General features: G+C 38.5%; 1 protein-coding gene across 1 annotated transcript; it reads left to right on the forward strand.

Annotated features, from left to right (window-relative positions):
• Window positions 1–2067: 2067 nt before the first annotated feature.
• NMBR (neuromedin B receptor) lies at window positions 2068–13476 on the forward strand. The gene is made up of 3 exons (XM_006834616.1): window positions 2068–2614; window positions 6601–6949; window positions 13041–13476. The coding sequence occupies exons 1-3, from the start codon at window positions 2157–2159 to the stop codon at window positions 13440–13442; spliced, it is 1209 nt and encodes a 402-aa protein (XP_006834679.1). The 5' UTR covers window positions 2068–2156; the 3' UTR covers window positions 13443–13476.
• Window positions 13477–17563: the final 4087 nt, after the last annotated feature.

Below are 17563 nucleotides of genomic sequence, written 5' to 3' on the forward strand. Positions count from 1 at the left end.
ATTTTTAGGATTCAATGTATATATTTAAATATAAAATAAATTAAAATGGGATAGTTGCAATTTTAAAGTTTGAGCTACTTAAGAATTTAGATGCTTGCTTTAACAGTTCTTTTATTTTACATAATGAATTAGATATTAAGAGAGAGAGCAAATGCCTATGAAGGTAAATCTCTTAGAGTCATTTCACAATTTATACGTGCTATTCATTGCCTTGATTATCTACCTTCATTCACATTTGTACATATTGATATCTATTTAGTCAACATTAACTTAATTATAGAAGATTTAAAGCGGTGAAATTATAAAGTATGTCAGAAGTACATTTGAGTTAGAAAATATCAAATTGCTAAATTATTTACAAGAAATACATTTACATTTTCTAATTCAACTAAGATAATTAAAGACTTATCTAGGTGTCAATTTCTGCAGGGAGGGGAGAGTTTTAAGGTTTGGAAAGGACTTTATTCATGTAAACATTTTACCATTTATAGCCAAATTATTGTAAGTACTCATTAACTAATTTCCCAAATTTATCAAACATTTTAATATTTTATTGTTTTTAAGTGTCGTTGAGTCTGTTCCAACTCATAGTGACCCTGTATAGGGTTTCCAAGGCGTGGCTTGTCTTTGAACCACTGACCTTGTGTCTCAAACCTCCCTTGTGCTCTGGTGCTTACCCTATGGCAACAGACCAAGACTCCATCTTTTAGTAATCAATAACTAACCAATAGTTTTTCAAATGAAAAGAATGTTATGTGACCAAGTCCAAAACTAAGTCATAATTTCTAACAGTTTCTATTTGACTCAGATGATGTTGACTTGGAGATATTCATTTAGCGTGGCATTACTTGGTCATAGGGATACCCATTGTCAGCCTTAATAGATCACTATCAAGGAAGTTTCCAAAAGGAAAATAAAAAGTTTGTATTTTGCTTTTAAAAACAGTCAGTTTCTGTTAAGACTGAAAATACTAAATCACTGTAACATAGCAAATTCACATCTGGGTATTCAACTGAATGCATACCACAAGATAGAGAAAAAAATAATCATAGAAGCATTATTCAAATTAGCTGAAACTAAAGAATGCACACCTGAATTAACAGCAGAATGGATAAATAGGCCGTGATATATTTATGCAATGGGATATTGCATAAAATTACGACACACAAGATATGAGTGGCTCTCGCAGATAATGAATGAAGTTTGGCACAAGAGTGCATACCTACTGATCCATTTATATGATGCTGAAAAGCAAGCAAACTAAGTTGATAAAAAGCAGATAAGTGGTTATTTTTGGACAATGTTGTTAGATATTTGGTTTTGATGGTGGTTAGATTGAGCTGTGTGCATTTAGCTGTTATTACACATTTTATGCAGGTTATATTTTGATAAAATGTGTTAGAAAAAAATATGCCAGTTGTAGGTAGGAGTTTCCATATCTGGAGTGAAGAAAGTGGATCATAGGAAGAAGAGTGACGAGGGGATTTCATTCATTTCCTTCATAATGTGTCACTTGTTCTCTTTCCTAAACTGAATGTTTCTACACTAGGGACTTGCCAGCTCAGCCCCTTAATTCTATGAGGTTCACAAACTCTTGCCTGGGGCTCCTCCCGCTTGGAGGCGGGTAAGGACGGATGGATATAGGGACGCAGTGTGATAGGGAGGATTCAGTTTCCCATCAGTTCCTCACGATACACCAGGAACTGCAGAAATTAGAGGAAAGCTGCCAACTGCCAGTGGTTCCTAGCTAGTGCCCTGTGTTTCAGCGGCGATGCGCTGGACAGCGCCAGGATGACTTCCGCTCCTTGAGGCCAACAATACCGCAGGTACTTTCTTAATCTCAGAGGGAAAGATCTTTGCTCACCAATTGACTGTTTCCCGATATAAACAAGAACAAATGTTGCATGAGGGAACAAAGACGCAAAACTCCTTTGACTTTGTGTGTGTGTGCGTGTAAATTTGTAACCAAACGTCACCAACGCTCCCTTTGCAGAACTGGAACACCTGAGTGCTTGGACAGACACCTCACCAGTCCCTGTTCTCTTCGAAAGGCGGCAGCGTGGCGCGTTTCCCCGGGGCAGTAAACTTGCCGGGATCAGAAAGAAATCGATTAAACCTAAGCCGTGTGCGGTGCACATCTCAGGGCACCTGGACGCATGAAAACTCCAAAGGACTTTTCTGAAACGGAGGTTATGCCTCCCAGGTCTCTTGCCAACTTTTCTCTGACCACGGGCGCCAATCACAGTGACTTCATTATGGGGTTGTCAGAGAGGGATCTCCCGATGCTTCCTGACGGGACCACTGCGGAGTTAGTAGTCCGCTGTGTTATCCCATCCCTCTACCTGCTCATCATCACGGTGGGCTTGTTGGGCAACATCATACTGGTGAAAATCTTCATCACCAACAGCGCCATGAGGAGTGTCCCCAACATCTTCATCTCTAACCTGGCCGCAGGGGACGTGTTGCTGCTGCTCACCTGTGTCCCGGTGGACGCCTCTCGCTACTTCTTTGATGAGTGGATATTTGGGGAGGTGGGCTGCAAACTGATACCAGTCATCCAACTCACCTCCGTGGGGGTTTCTGTGTTCACTCTCACGGCCCTCAGCGCGGACAGGTAAGGATTCAGCATAGTGATGGAGAAGGGCCCGGGGAAGGATGCACCTAGACAGAGAGGAGGGAGTAAATAAGGAAAAGCCTTGGAAGGAGAGGGGGAAAGAAGGAATAAGAGTGAAATGAATTAAAACAGACTGGAATGTGAAGTTAGGAAAAATTATGGTGGAGAGGTATTACAAAACTACAAAATCAACAATAAAACCTGCCTTAGAGTGAAAGTAGTATTAAAATTGGCATATCTTAGTGGCCCTGCAAACCCTTCTCCCACTTTGTGAATTTTTATTTGCATCTTTACTTTGTTGCAAAGAAAAGTTGTAGAACAGTGAGCAATAATGCAGCTATCATGTAGTAGCTTTTAGTGTGTGCCTCAGACCTTAGAACTGTCCTTTCCTTATTTAGTGGGATAATAATCTAATGGGTAAGAATGACTATCTTAATATTATGGAATTGTCTTGTTTTGATCTTTTTTCTCAAACAGGAGAAAATTCATTTACATATATTAATTAAATTCTAATACTTTTGAAAGGAAGACATTTAGCATAATATATTTTCTTCAGACAGATGATTTTATACATTTTTCTTACTTAATAGCTATAGTTAAGTGATATGCCCTTTTCCACTTATAGGTAGGTATCACATTTTAATACCGTAAAACAACACTCTAAAAATATCAAGAATTTTGATAGTAAATTTGCTTTTCATATATTTTAAGGGTGTGCAATATCCATTATTCTACCTTGCAGATCAACTAGCTCAAGTGTGTCATTTCCAGGGGAGAACATCGAGGCCCAGGGAATGTGGGTTTCCTTGGCAGAGTTGGGAGAAAACTCCAAGCCTCTTGATTCCTGGTTCAGTGCCATTACTCCAAGCTATAATCATACTTCAGGGCACTGAGGCTGGAGAGAATGTCTGGGTTGGGGTGGGGGATAAAATGTAGGGTTAGGCACAATTGCATTGAGTTTCTGCTAATTCCCTTGGAAAGATTGATTTCACACTATGTAGAAAAACAATGCAACTTGGATAATTATAGTGGTGATGATGCTCCTCCTCTTTAATTTACATACTAAATTATTAATAAAAAAACTAGTCTCATTCTGAGTTTCCTGATATTTGCAGTAATGCCTTTTTTTTTTTTTTTTTTTTTTACTTTGGCAGGACAGAAGATATTTAATGGGAAGTTGAGAGCTATTGTCTTTTTTAACTGTACACTATTAATTTTTTAATTTGTGCAATATACTCTCTAAAACCACATTCTGAAAATTAGATGCTTATTGTGTTAGGAATCTGATTTTGTTGACATGATATTATTTCCATTACTTAAAAATTATATGAATTTAATAAGTCATATGTGACTTTTTAGTTGAACTGCCCTTTTTATGGGACCTGTTTTAACAAGAAATTAAGATACTTCTATTTTAATTATTAGAATTAAACTCAATGAATAGCTATCACTAAAATAGTTGCAATTATGATTATTACATTTTCCTTTTAAAAAAGGTGCCAGTAGAAAGACCCAAAGCTTGAGTTTATTTCATACTAATCTTCTCAATTTACTGCTATGGAGGCACATTGGTAAAAACGTCCCGAGCAAGGTCAAAGGAAATGCTGATCCTCATATTGTTACTGAATTTCTTAATTTCATATGTTACTATGCCCTTTATGAATAGAGCATGGATGTTGTTGTTGTTGTTGTTGTTGCGAAGTGCTGTTGAATCGGTTCTGACCCATAGCGACCCTGTATAGGGTTTCCGAGGAGCAGCTAGTGAGCTTAAACCACCGACCTTGCAGTTCAAATGGCTTTGCAGACTGGCACATCAACCCACAGCACAGCACCAGAACTCCTAGAGCATGGATACTTAAGTATTAATCACAATAGAGAAAAATGGGTTGCTTCTTCTGATTGCTTGGTCCATCTGACTACCTTTGACTATCAGAGTGTGTTTTCAAAATACAAATTGAGAAATCTGAGTCACTGGTGATGCATTCAAGTATTCACTTGAATTGTTTGAAAACATGTTGTGATATTTGCATATTGTCTCCATTTCTATTTTTCTTCTAGAAAATAGCAATCACATGTGGATTAGTCCCATGATCTCCTAATATTTTATTTTACCTAATGTTTTGATTTCATGTGGATTTGAAACATCTATAAGATGAATTGCATTTAGAATTGTGCTAAGATTTTTGTGTGAGGGTATTATTATTATTATTACCTTTTTAAAGTAAAGAAATACAAGGCTTAAAATTAAGTGGCATTTTCATGTCTTACACTTAGTAAATAATGGAGCTAGGACTTGAATCAAGTTTAAAGCCTTTGCCTTTCACCATTAAGCCAGATTATTACATTTCCAAGAAAAAGAAAATTATGAATGGTCTTTCTTAATTAACATCAGACTGATTCTTTAAACTTAAAGCAAAGTAGCCAAGAGTGAAGAAAAATTCAATAATTATAAATCTACCTTGGGTCTTAAACCACCTTGCTTTGTATGGCTAAAAGGTGATATGGGTAATACTTTATGGTATTTGATTATGATTCCTGACATTTCAAGCTGTTTTGAGGACTTTCAACTAATACATCCTTAGGAAAGATCGTATATCTACTCCAAGTTGACAAAGGAGCCCTGGCGACAGTGTGAATTAAGTGCTGGGCTCCTAAAAGGAAAGTTGGCCGTTCAAACCAACCACCTGTCCCTTGGGAGAAAGATGAGGTGATCTGCTTCTAAGGATTTGCAGTCTCAGAAACCCTAAGGAGCAGTTAAGTTCATTCCTATAGAGTCGCTGTGCATTGGGATCAACTTGATGGCAGTGAGATTTTTTGGTTTTCTAGGTTGACAGAGTTGACTTTGGAGGCATATTATAATCAGCATGGCTGGGGGAGGGACATTGCCTGATTTGAAATGGTGATAGTGATACTTTAGTTTTTTGTTTTGCTTTTATCTTGATAGAGTTTTGTTGTTTGTTATTATTGTGAAAAAATGTACTTTTTTTTGATTGTTCAAATTAAGTAGCTTATTTAAAGTATTTCTATATTCTCTGTTGTATTTGTTTCAAATGAAAACATTTTACTCTTTCTTCTTGCCTACTGTGCTGATTCAGAGTCTTGGTGTGGCGCTATGGGTTAATACGCTGGACTGCATGATCAGTTTGATCCTCAAGGTTGGCAGTTCAAGATCACCAGCTGATTCTCAGAAACACTATACAGGGTTGCTATGAGTTGGAATTGACTCAATGGCACTTAAAATAATAACAACACAGTGCTGATTATATATAGCATAGAGTTAGAGAGAGGAATCCAGGACCTTAGGTCTTCCATCCGTATCCTACAGCCAGAGGATAACGGAGCATTTGAAAAGGTTAACACACTCAAGTGCTAAACACAGATAGGTTAGAGGTCAACCCAGTGGTGTCTCAGAAGGAAAGTCTGGTGATGCATCTACATTTGAACAATCAGTCACTGCAAACCTGATGGAGTGCAGCTCTACTCTGTCACACATGGGGCCACCATGGATCTGAGTCTACTTCATGACAATTGGCAATTTGTTGTTGGTTGGTTGGAATCTCTCTTTCAATAAATGTTATAGATTGAACTGTGTCCCCTTGAAACATGTGCTGTAAATCCTACTATACTTGTGGCTATAATCCCATTTAGTAATCGAGGAATTTTACTATGGCACTAGACAGTACTAATGAATGCTGGGCATTATTTAAGCCACTCTCTCTTTAGATATAAGGACAGATGGGGAAAGATCCCCGTGATTACCAAGGAAAAGAAGCTGACGGGAAACAAGGACTTGTCCCAGAGAGGACACAGAGAGAAACCTAGAACCAGTGCCCTGAATTCAGACTTCCAGACACCCAAAATGTGAACAAATACATTTCCGTTTGTTAAAGACACTGGCTTGTAGTATTTCTGTTATAGCAGCACTAGATAACTAATAAGTTTTGTTTTTCTTTTGAAGAGAGTAATCGGAAACATTTTATTCCTAGGTACAGAGCGATTGTAAACCCCATGGACATCCAGACCTCGGGGGCAGTGATGTGGACCTGTATGAAGGCCGTGGCTATTTGGGTAGTGTCTGTGCTGTTGGCAGTTCCTGAAGCCGTGTTTTCTGAAGTGACTCAAATTGGAAGCCTAGAAAATGGCAGCTTCACAGCATGCATCCCCTACCCTCAGACAGATGAGTTACACCCAAAGATTCACTCAGTGCTTATCTTCTTGGTCTATTTCCTTATACCACTTGTTGTTATTAGTGTTTATTATTATCATATAGCAAAGACCTTAATTAAAAGTGTACACAATCTTCCTGGAGAATACAATGAGCATACCAAAAAACAGGTAAGCATATAGGTGTGTGTGTGTGCATGCGTGTGCATGTGTAGGACAGTGGTTTGGCCCAACAATTGCAATTATTTTTGTTTTATTTCATGGGTCATGAATGCAATGGAGGGTTATAGTAGAGTCACAGGTTTCCCTGGGGTCTGCATTGGCCTTAACTGTAGGGCATGTTGGGAAATTTCTAGTGTGCGGTATGTAGCTCTGGTCCAGCCTTTTTCTTGTCTCAGCCTGTGACAAGGCCTGAAATTACATCATTAGAAATTATTGTCTTTGAATATTTTTCATTAAGTGTAATCAACACAATAAAGCAAATTTTCATCTCATTTTAAGTATAAATTTAACTACTTGTTCTTCTCCCATTAGCCCACTAGAGATAGCAGGGAGGCTGGAAGAAGGCGGCAGCAGGAGAGAACGCTAGGGCATTGCATGGGATCTGGGATTGGGGTGTTGAGGGGGCTGCCAAACTGAGAGACTTTGATAAAAGTTGAGTTGGTGCTGAAGAAGTATATTTAGTCTAACTCAGCTTTCTAACTTTATAAAGATTATGTATTAATTTAAAAGCAGCAATATATTCTTTATTCTTTCTTTATTAAATCATTGTTGTTGTTTTTAAGTGCCGTTGAGTTGGTTCCGACCCATAGTGACCCTGTATAGGGTTTCTGAGGAGCAGCTGGTGAGCTGGTGACCTTGCCATTCAATGGCTTTGCAGTCTGGTGCATTAACCCACAGTGCCCCACCAGGATCCCTATTAAATCATATACAATACTAATTTCAGATAAAAGCAATGGTGTGAATCCACTAATAGGCTGAAATGCTCTTCCTGGTGCTACAGAATAAGCACTGGCCCGCAGGTCAGTTTCAACCAGAAGCTTGGCAATTTAAACTCACCAGCCACTCTTTGTAAACCATATACACAGCTCTGGTAGTGTAGTGGTTACAAGTCGGGCTGCTAATGTCAACATCAGCAATTCAAAGCTACCAGCTGTTCCATGGGAGAAATATGAGGCTTTCTGTTCCTGTAAAGTTTTACATCCTCGGAAACCCTCCACAGGGTTACTATGAGTGGAATCGACTCCACAGCACTTAACAACAACAAAGTTCCAAGTTGTTTATTTTGTACACTCCAGGAGAGGAACTACTTCTAAAGATTCTGTAGGTGAGAGGAAGTTATGAGTGCCCGGTCCTCAGTCTAAAGGAAAAAAAAAAAAAAATCTCTTCTCAGATACCATGTGAAGGTTCTTGGGTGAGAACTAGCCTTCATGGGCAGAAGTTCAGTTGCATTAGATATCCCCATCTGCTTTAAAGAACAATTAATCTTGAAAGTCATGGTTAGATGCATTAATAGCTTGTATCAAAGTATCTGATATAATGGGAACCAAATGACCAACTCATACAACACTAAAGAACAAAACAACAATCTTGTCATTATTGTTGAGTTAATTCCAACTCATGGAAATGCCATATGTTGCCACTATGCTTTATAATAAATATCAAGTTATTCTATTTAGAACTTGGCAATCCAACATGTATCCCAGTTTGGGTATTTGAGTCATTGCTTTCTTTTTCTTTTAACTTTTTATTGTGAATTGAGTGAAGGTTTACCAAGTAGATCATCAGTTTGACATTAAACAAATCACATTCCTCTCAGTGTAACATCACTTACCCATTTCATCCTTATTTATTGTTTCCATTCCTTCTTTCCCCCCCACCCCTCTGAATTTTGTCCTTGGGTAGTAAATATTGTTTTGGTCTTGGATGGTTGACAATTCTATGTTGTGGGTACCTCACTAACATTGTTGTCCCAATCTCTTACTTGACTGTAAATTGAGCCATGGGGGTGAGTTAAGTTCCAGACCTAAAGGTTGACTAAAGATCATAGTGTCAGGTTTCCACCAGAGAAAGAATTCTGGTGTGGCACTGGAAGATTAGCACTGGACAAAGAGTTACAAGATAGACAGTTCAAACCCACCAGCTACTCCTTGGAAACCCCATGCAGGGTCACTTTGGAACTGAACCAACTCAATGGCACTTAACAATAACAAAAACAGGTAGTTTTAGCTCAGGAAATACTGTGTTTCCCACTAAAAAATTGATGCTTTTGAGTTATGGTATTGGGGGAGAATATTGAAAGTGTCATGGGCTGCCAAAAGAACAAACAGATCTGTGTTGGAAGAAGTGTAGCCAGAGTGCTCCTTGGAGGCCAGGATGGCCAAACTTCGTCTCTCATACTTTGGACATGATATCCAGAGGGACCAGTAGCTGGAGAAGGATATCATGTTTCGTAAGGTGGAGGGTCAGAGAAAAAGAGAAAGACCCCCAGTGAGATAGATTGACAAAGTGGCAGCAACAGTGGGCTCAAGCGTGGCAACAGTAGTGAAGTTGGCCCAGGATCGGGTAATGTTTCATTCTGAAGCGCATTAGGTTGCTATGAGTCCATACCGACTGGATGGCACCTAATAACAACAACTCTCAATGTGTTTTGATAAATTATCTGTTCAAGATTTGTAGTGCATTATTTAAGTATTGAAACAAGTTAGACAAGTAAGGGCTAAGTATGGCCTCTAGGAGCTCTGGTAGTGTAGTGGTTACGAATCGGGCTGTGAACCTCAAGTTCAGCAGTTCGAAACTACCAGCCATTCTGCGGGAGAAAGATGAGGCTTTCTGCTCCTGTAAAGATTTACAGCCTCGGAAACCCTGTACACAGTCGCTATGAGTCAGAACCAACTCCACGACACACAGCCACCAGCCAGGTGCTAATAAATGCTCTTTAGAAGCAAAATATTAATATTCAATTTTTGAATTGTCTATCACATTCTTGAAGACTTTTTTTTAATAAAAGTTAATATATTATACAAATTTTATGAAAAAAAAAATAGAAAATGTATTTTTATTTTTAAAGGTCACCTAACATATTTTTTGCTTGCTGAAAGTGAAGAGGACTTGAAACATTTACTGATGAACATCAAAGAGCACAGCCTTTCGTATGGATTACATCTCAATGCAAGAAAACAAAAATCCTCACCACTGGACCAATAAACAACATTTTTATCAATGGAGAAAAGATGGAAGCTGTCAAGGACTTCATTCTTCTTGGATCAACTATCAACACTCGCGGAAGCAGCAGTCAAGAGATCAGACGACGTATTGCATTGGGCAAATCTGCTGCACAGGAACTTTTTAAAGTATTGAAGAGCAGAGATGTCAGCTTGAGGACTAAGGTGTGCCTGACCCAGGCCATTGTGTTTTCAATAGCCTCATATGGATGCGAAAGCTGGACAGTGAATAAGGAAGATCATAGAAGAATTGATGCCTTTGAGTTGTGGTGTTGGAGGAGAATACTGAAAGTGCCATGGACTGCCAAAAGAACCAATAGATCTGTTTAGAAATGCAGCCAGAGTGCTCCTTGGAGGCTAGGATGGCTAAGCTTCGTCTCTCATACTTTGGACATATTGTCAGGAGGAAACAGTCGCTGGAGAAGGATGTCATGCTTGGTAAGGTGGAGGGTCAGAGGAAAAGAGGAAGACCCCTAACGAGATGGATTGGCCAGGTGGCATCATTGATGGACTCAAGTGTGGCAGCGGTAGTGAGGTTGGCCCAGGATCGGACATTGTTTCATTCTGCTGTGCATGGGGTTGCTATGAGTCGGTTCCGAGTCAATGGCACCTGACAACAACAACAACATACTTTTTATAGGATTGACATTTACAGCAGATCCTTTTGATTTATACGAGTCAGGAGAATAAACCTCAAGGTTTTTTTGTTTTGTTTTGTTTTGGTGTGTGTGTAATAAGTCATGCCCTATTTTAATAGATCTATTTTTTTTCTATTTAAAGCTCTCCTATTTTTTTTTATTTAAAGCTTGAATATTCAGTCACTGAAATTAATAAAAATAGAAAAAAATTTGTATTTATAGCAAAAGTGTTTGCAAGACTTCAAAAGGGATAATCATTAAAAGTAAGGAAGCAATTTGTTAAGCTGATGATTTTGAAATGTGGAACCATGTTGCTATTGTTGCTGTTAAGTGCTGTTGAGTTGGTTCCGGCTCATAACGACCCTGTATAGGGTTTCCAAGGAGCTGCTCGTGACTGAGCTGCTGATTGTATAACGTATTTTGTGGTCCAGTGCTTATCCTACAGAACCACGACAGGACTCCTTGTGAGACCATAGCCATTTATTAATAAGGTGCCTATGTTGCACAAATGATTTGTGAAGATGTAAAATTAGCACTGGACTTCTAAGCACAAAGTTGGCAGTTAAAATCCACCCACCAGCTATTCCTACAAAACCCTAGACAGAGTCACTATGAGTCTGAACCAATTTGATGGGCACTTAACAATAACAACTAACCTAAAGGGTGACAGTTTGAACCCACCCAGTGGCAATAGGTAAAAAAAGGCATGGTCATTTGCTCCCATAAAGACTATTGTTGTTGTGTGCCAAGTATGAGTTCCAACTCATATAGACCTGTCTAGGGTTTCCAAGAGTGGCTAATGGATTTGAAATGCCAAGCTTGTGCTTATCAGTCCAGTATTTTATGCTAAAAATGCCACAACCATGAAAATCCTATGGAACAGTTCGACTATGTTACATGTGGTGTTGCCATAATTCAGAATTTACTTGATAGCAATTGGTTAAAAAAAATTTTAGTAATTTATCCTGCGAAGGTGAGCCAAAAATTATCTGTACTCGGTTACATTACAATGCTCATCCACGTCCACAGCTGATGACAATATTGAGTGTGCACTTGAAATGATTCTGTCGAATAGATGCGTGGCAGTGGGCTATGTGGAAAATCATTTGGAAACCAGCCATGGCTCTGCCTATCAAATAACCCATGGCAAACTTGGGTTTTGAAAAGTTTATGCGAGATAAGTACTGAAACAGCTCATGGAAGAGCGTAAACAGATGTGTTTGGGCATCTGCAAACAAAATTTGGACCGATACTCAACAAAAGACAAATTTCCTAAAATAATCATTACTGGTGAGGAGACATGAATGCATCACAAGGAGCCTGGGAGAAAATGTCAGCGTATGCAATGGAAACATCCTCAATTGTTGACCCAGAAAAAGCTCAGAAGTCAACCATCAGCTGCAAACGTGAGGCTTACACTGTTCTGTGACTTTCAAGAGTCAGTACTGAAACACTTTCAGGAAAAAAGGTTCAAAATCAACAGTGCTCATTACAGTGAGATGCTCACTGAAGAACTGAAGCCTAAAGTTCCAATTAAATGCAAAGGACTACTATCCAAGCGTGTTGTGATTTTACATGACAATGCACGTCCACACACTTCTGCCCACATTGTTGACATTGAAAAAACGTCATTTTGAGGTGTTAAAGCATCCTCCCTATAGTCCTGATCTTGCTCCATCAGACTTTCACCTGTTTGGTCCCCTGAAAGCAGCCCTTTGAGAATGAAGATTCACCTCTGATGAAGAAACGATGCAGCAGTGCATTTGTGGCTCACAGCTCAGCCTACAACATTTTTAAATAAAGGAATCCTGAAAGTTTGTTGACAGATGGACAAAGTGTGTTGAAAAGCTAGAAGATTATGTTGAAAAATGATTTATTTGTTTTTTCAAAAAGTGGATTAAAATAAATCCTACAGTCAGAGTGTGGCTAGTTCTTGACTCAACACTTGTGTAATCCTGCATGTTATTGTTCTTTAGCGCCATCTTCATGTGGGTTCCAATACACAGAGACTCTGTATAGAGTTTCCAAAGAGCAGATGGTGGGTTGAACCATGTGTTTATCCTGTAGCACTACATTAGGATTCCATAATCTTGTATAAACCATCAAAAAAAAAAAGAAAAAAAAAAAAAGAAAAGAATTTCTTAGTCAAAATAGATTAAGTATAGCCTATTATGAACAGTTAAAATCACCATGTTGATGAGGAAACTGTATAGTTTATATATTTCTCCATGAATCTGGATGCTATATGAGTATTATTCCTTTCATAAGTGTCAGATGTGAATGGCTCTGTTTTCACCTTGCTGTTGGTGTCAGTTGGTTTGGATTCTTCACGACCCTATATAAGGTTTCTGAGGAACTGCTGGTGGGTTTCAACCCCTGAATGTTTCCTTATTTCCTCAGATGGAGACACGGAAACGCCTGGCTAAAATTGTGCTGGTCTTCGTGGGCTGCTTTGTCTTCTGCTGGTTTCCAAATCACATCCTCTACATGTACCGGTCTTTCAACTATAAGGAGATTGACCCATCGCTGGGCCATATGATTGTCACCTTGGTTGCCCGGGTTCTGAGCTTTTGTAATTCTTGTGTCAATCCATTTGCTCTTTATCTACTCAGTGAAAGCTTCAGGAGGCATTTCAACAGCCAGCTTTGCTGTGGGAGGAAGTCCTATCGAGAGAGATCCACCAGCTACTTATTCAGTTCTTCTGCTGTTAGGATGACATCTCTGAAAAGTAATGCTAAGAACATGGTGACCAATTCAACTTTACTAAATGGGCACAGTATGAAACAGGAAATAGCACTGTGATTTGGATCATTCAATTCACTTCCTGGAAAGAACTCCCTAATTTTTGTAACCCTATTGAACAGAGCTAAACAATTTTCCCAGTCTTACCATCTCATTAGATTGACTCAGAAAATGCAAGACAAACATAGCTAGGATTTTTCTCTGAATAAGACTTTAAATTTCAGTATTTCTCACATTAAAAGTGATTCATGAAAGCAGTCTAAAATATGTATAAATCAATACTGTTTCAAGTTTTGGCTACTGCTATAGTCAGCTCTGGTGTATTTATCTTTAATTTTTTTTTGTAAGCATGAAATAAATTCTGATATTGACTCAACTATTCAATGAAGATAATTCTAACTCTTTTTATTTGAAATGCAAGTCATGTTTTCCTGATGAATTTTATTCATAGCTAGTTCACTTTTCTCTCTCTTTCATTTGAATAAAATAATAGAAAATTCAAAAGATAAACCACAATGAAAAGCTATTACATTATGATCCTTTGTGTGATTAATCATAATTAATATAAATAGTTCATATCTATAACTTTTAAGTGTGTGATTAAAAGATTTGGTGACCTTTGTACTATGAATACTTAAGACCATATTAATGCAAACTACATATTATGTACCTCCAATAAAATAACTATGACACAGAAATTGACATAGCTATCTTTGCATGTATTGCTAAGTGTCTGAATATTTGAATGTTTCTTCATGAATAAAATGAGATTTACGTAATTCTGGTGAGTTCCACTTTCTATCTACCCATCCTCTTTTGCAGTGGAATGCTGACAAGTCTGGGGTCTAGCACTTAGGAAATTTTGTTCTGCATGGCATCACAGCTTTCTCTTAATCAGTGTCTTGGTTTTTTTTCACCAAACTGCAAACATAGTCTTTATTAAATTCTAAAAGCTACCCCCACTTATGGGAGCAAGGTGGGTTCGAGCCAGCCAGCTGTTCTGCAAGAGAAAGGTGAGACTTTCTACTCCTGTGAGGTTTAAAACTTCACTTAGACATTAATAACTAGAATATTTGAATTAATGTATTTTGTACTTTAATTTCAAAGTTGCTGAGAAGAAATTGAAAATTTGGTTAGTAGGTTATGCTAAACTCTTACTTAAGCATCCCTAACCCATACTATATAAGATGTAAAATATTCATGCATACACACACACACACACAAACACACACACACACACAAACAACCCAAATCCACTTCTATTGAATTGATTCTGACTCCTAGTGGTCTTAGGTAAATCTTTGTTGTTTGTGATAAGTGCCATCAAGTCGGCTCTGACACATAGAAATCCTGTATAGGGATTCCAAGGAGTGGCTGATGAGTTTGAACCACCGACCTTGTGTTTCAAACTGTACGTAAATCTTTATGGGAGCAGAAATCTCCTCTTTTTCCTGTGGACTGGATGGCGAATTCAAACTGCTCAGTGAGCTACTGTGGTTAGTGGCTCAGTGCATGATCTAGTATGCCACCAAGGCCCCCCCCCCCATTTGTATATAGCAGAGTAATACGGACACACAATGAAATTTCCTTTGATGATAGTTGATAATGGTAATAATAATGAACATTAATCATGTATTTTACATGATCTAGCCATAGTCCTGAGGAGTCCTGGTGTGGCACTGTGGGATAATGCACTGGACTGCAAGGTCAATTTTAATTGCATGGTTGACAGTTCAAACACACCAACTGCTCCTTGGAAACCCTATATGGGGTTGCTATGAGTTGGAACCAACTAGACAGCAATTAACAATGACAATAAATATGCAGAAAAAATACATGTATATATTAAATATAATTTCCTGCTAATTTAAAGTTTAAGAAAATGACATTGTTATACAAGCTGATAACTAATTTGTTTTTCAAGAATGAAAGCATTTATTCATTAAATATGTTAGAAAATTTTCATTTACATGTTTTAGAAAAATGTTTCATGTCATGGAATTAACTGAGCAATAATTGTGTAAGAAATTTCAGGTTTTTAAAAAAAATAATTTTAACAAAAGCTATATATGTGGATACTAGTAAGATTGATCATTAAAGTGTACATTAAAACAAGATTACATTGTCGAGGACCAGCCTTGACAAGGGGGTTCGGTTCACGAAGTTGGGAGATCTGGCGGCGACAGAGATAGAGAAAGAATACACACAAAGACGCAAAGAGAGAGAACACAAAACACCAAGAAACCAGAGTGGATGCGACACTGGCAGGCAGACCCTGGACTACCGGCAACGTGGTCCCTGCAGGCAGTAAAGCACCGCCCTGCAAACCTTAATTCATGCCTTGCTAGCTGTAATGCCTCGCATGCCAGTCGTAATGCATGTGGGCTTTGGTCTGCAACCCCCGTTTTATTTCAGGGAGGAGCTTTACACAAAGGAAGGTGGGGTTTATTAAGATGGGGTACAGAAGTGAAATGTGATTAACTGTTCATCACAGGACACAAGGATTTACAGGTACAAATTCTAAAACATACATCACAAATTGTCTTGATAATCTAACATCCTCAATTTTCCAGAAATTCAAGCAAATTATTACATGGTACTTTTCAGGTTAGAATCCCAAGACCACAACTCGGTTTCTCAAGCCTAATTAACATACCTATAGCACCTAATCTCTGATGGGGGAAGGTGAAAAGGATTGGGAGGAGTCCCGCTGTGTCGGCTGCCTGGGCCAGGTTTGCAGGAGGAAGCAAGAAGCCTAGGTCAATGAGCTGCACCTGGGAGTGATTTAAGATGGCAGTCCTTTTGTTCTTTGAACAAAACCTTGGAAGTTGCCCATCTACTTTGAGTTAATTCCTTGGGCAGCCCGGCTCCAGCAAACTTGCCTTTGGAACTATTTACAGCCTCGGCTTTAGGATAGGTTTTAATATTTGTCCATGGGTATTAAGGGCTCATGTATTAAGTTAATATCAAACATAACTAAATAATTTGATAAAGAACGGTTTAGACGAGCTTGCCCCGTGGCCAGAGTTTGTTCCTCAGAGAGATTTGTTCTTAGAACCTTAAGCACTGCCAACACAGTGGAGACATTAAGAGGGGCACATTAAGAAACCATTTTCTCAGAGGCTACCATTACAGGGGTTCGAAGCATAGAGTGAATTAATAGGGCTAAAGAGAATTATACAGAGCTAGCCCCACAGTGAGTTCGTAAAAGCCAATGAACCTGGGACATCCTGAAGTTACTTCCTTGAGCCCACAGGGTCTCTGGCCAGCAAGTCAGAGTACAGTCACGTGCTGGATTTTCGTCCATGACACTGGTCCTCAACACCCCAATACCTTCAGTCTGCAACATTACATTATTTAAATTTTTTTCTAAATGCTATTTATATCAATACTAAATTTCTTTTACTGATGAGACCTGCATTTTGAAGAATCTGTTAATACTTTTAGTTCTATTCACAAGTTTGTGCAAGAGTTAGTCATTGAATTACTGTTGCACTCAATTCAGGATTATAACCCTAATTCACATACCCCACTAGATAATCCTTTTGTTTGGAATAGACACTGAGAGTTATTATATTCATTTATAAACTATGGCATACAATCATGCCATGTCATGTCATATATATAATTCAATATTTTGTACGAGTAGGAACTGACTCAACAGCATATCACTACCACCAGACTACACTGAATTTAGGTAGCCCACTAGATGATAGAAATCAACTTGTTAATATTTCCTTCTCTAGAATGCAGAAATTATATGCGTATGGAGGGGTGTGTGGAAGGGGAGTTAATCCTTATCATCCCTAGGATAACAATAACAGTTTATGTTCTGGACTACCCATAGGAATACCTTTATAAAAATAAACCTTACCCTTATATGGTGCTGTGGGTTAATGCACTGGACTGCAAAGGCAGTTTGAACTGCAAGGTCGGTGGTTCAAGCTCACCAGCCACTCCTCAAAAACTACATACAGGATCATTACGGGTCAGAACCAACATGAAGACACTTGACAGCAACAGCATAGAAAAGTGGGCAATGTCTTCTGTCTCCCACCCCCTGCCACATTTCTCTCTCCATTTTGTGCATGTTAGTCAAAAAGGGGGAAAGAAATAAAAATTAACAAAACTTTTGGGATATGAAATGTTTATTTTATTTGACAATTTCTTTATGAAACTAT

Source organism: Chrysochloris asiatica, unplaced genomic scaffold, assembly GCF_000296735.1.
Source record: "Chrysochloris asiatica unplaced genomic scaffold, ChrAsi1.0 scaffold00013, whole genome shotgun sequence".
Classification (NCBI taxonomy): Eukaryota; Metazoa; Chordata; class Mammalia; order Afrosoricida; family Chrysochloridae; genus Chrysochloris; species Chrysochloris asiatica.

What these genes read in the sequence shown, in the direction of transcription:
- NMBR (XM_006834616.1), top strand. Translation starts at nt 2,157, where the DNA reads ATGAAAACTCCAAAGGACTTTTCTGAAACGGAGGTTATGCCTCCCAGG. An exon ending in ACGGCCCTCAGCGCGGACAG is followed by an intron (nt 2,615 to 6,600) that starts GTAAGGATTCAG and finishes TTTTATTCCTAG; the next exon opens with GTACAGAGCGATTGTAAACC. An exon ending in ATGAGCATACCAAAAAACAG is followed by an intron (nt 6,950 to 13,040) that starts GTAAGCATATAG and finishes TTATTTCCTCAG; the next exon opens with ATGGAGACACGGAAACGCCT.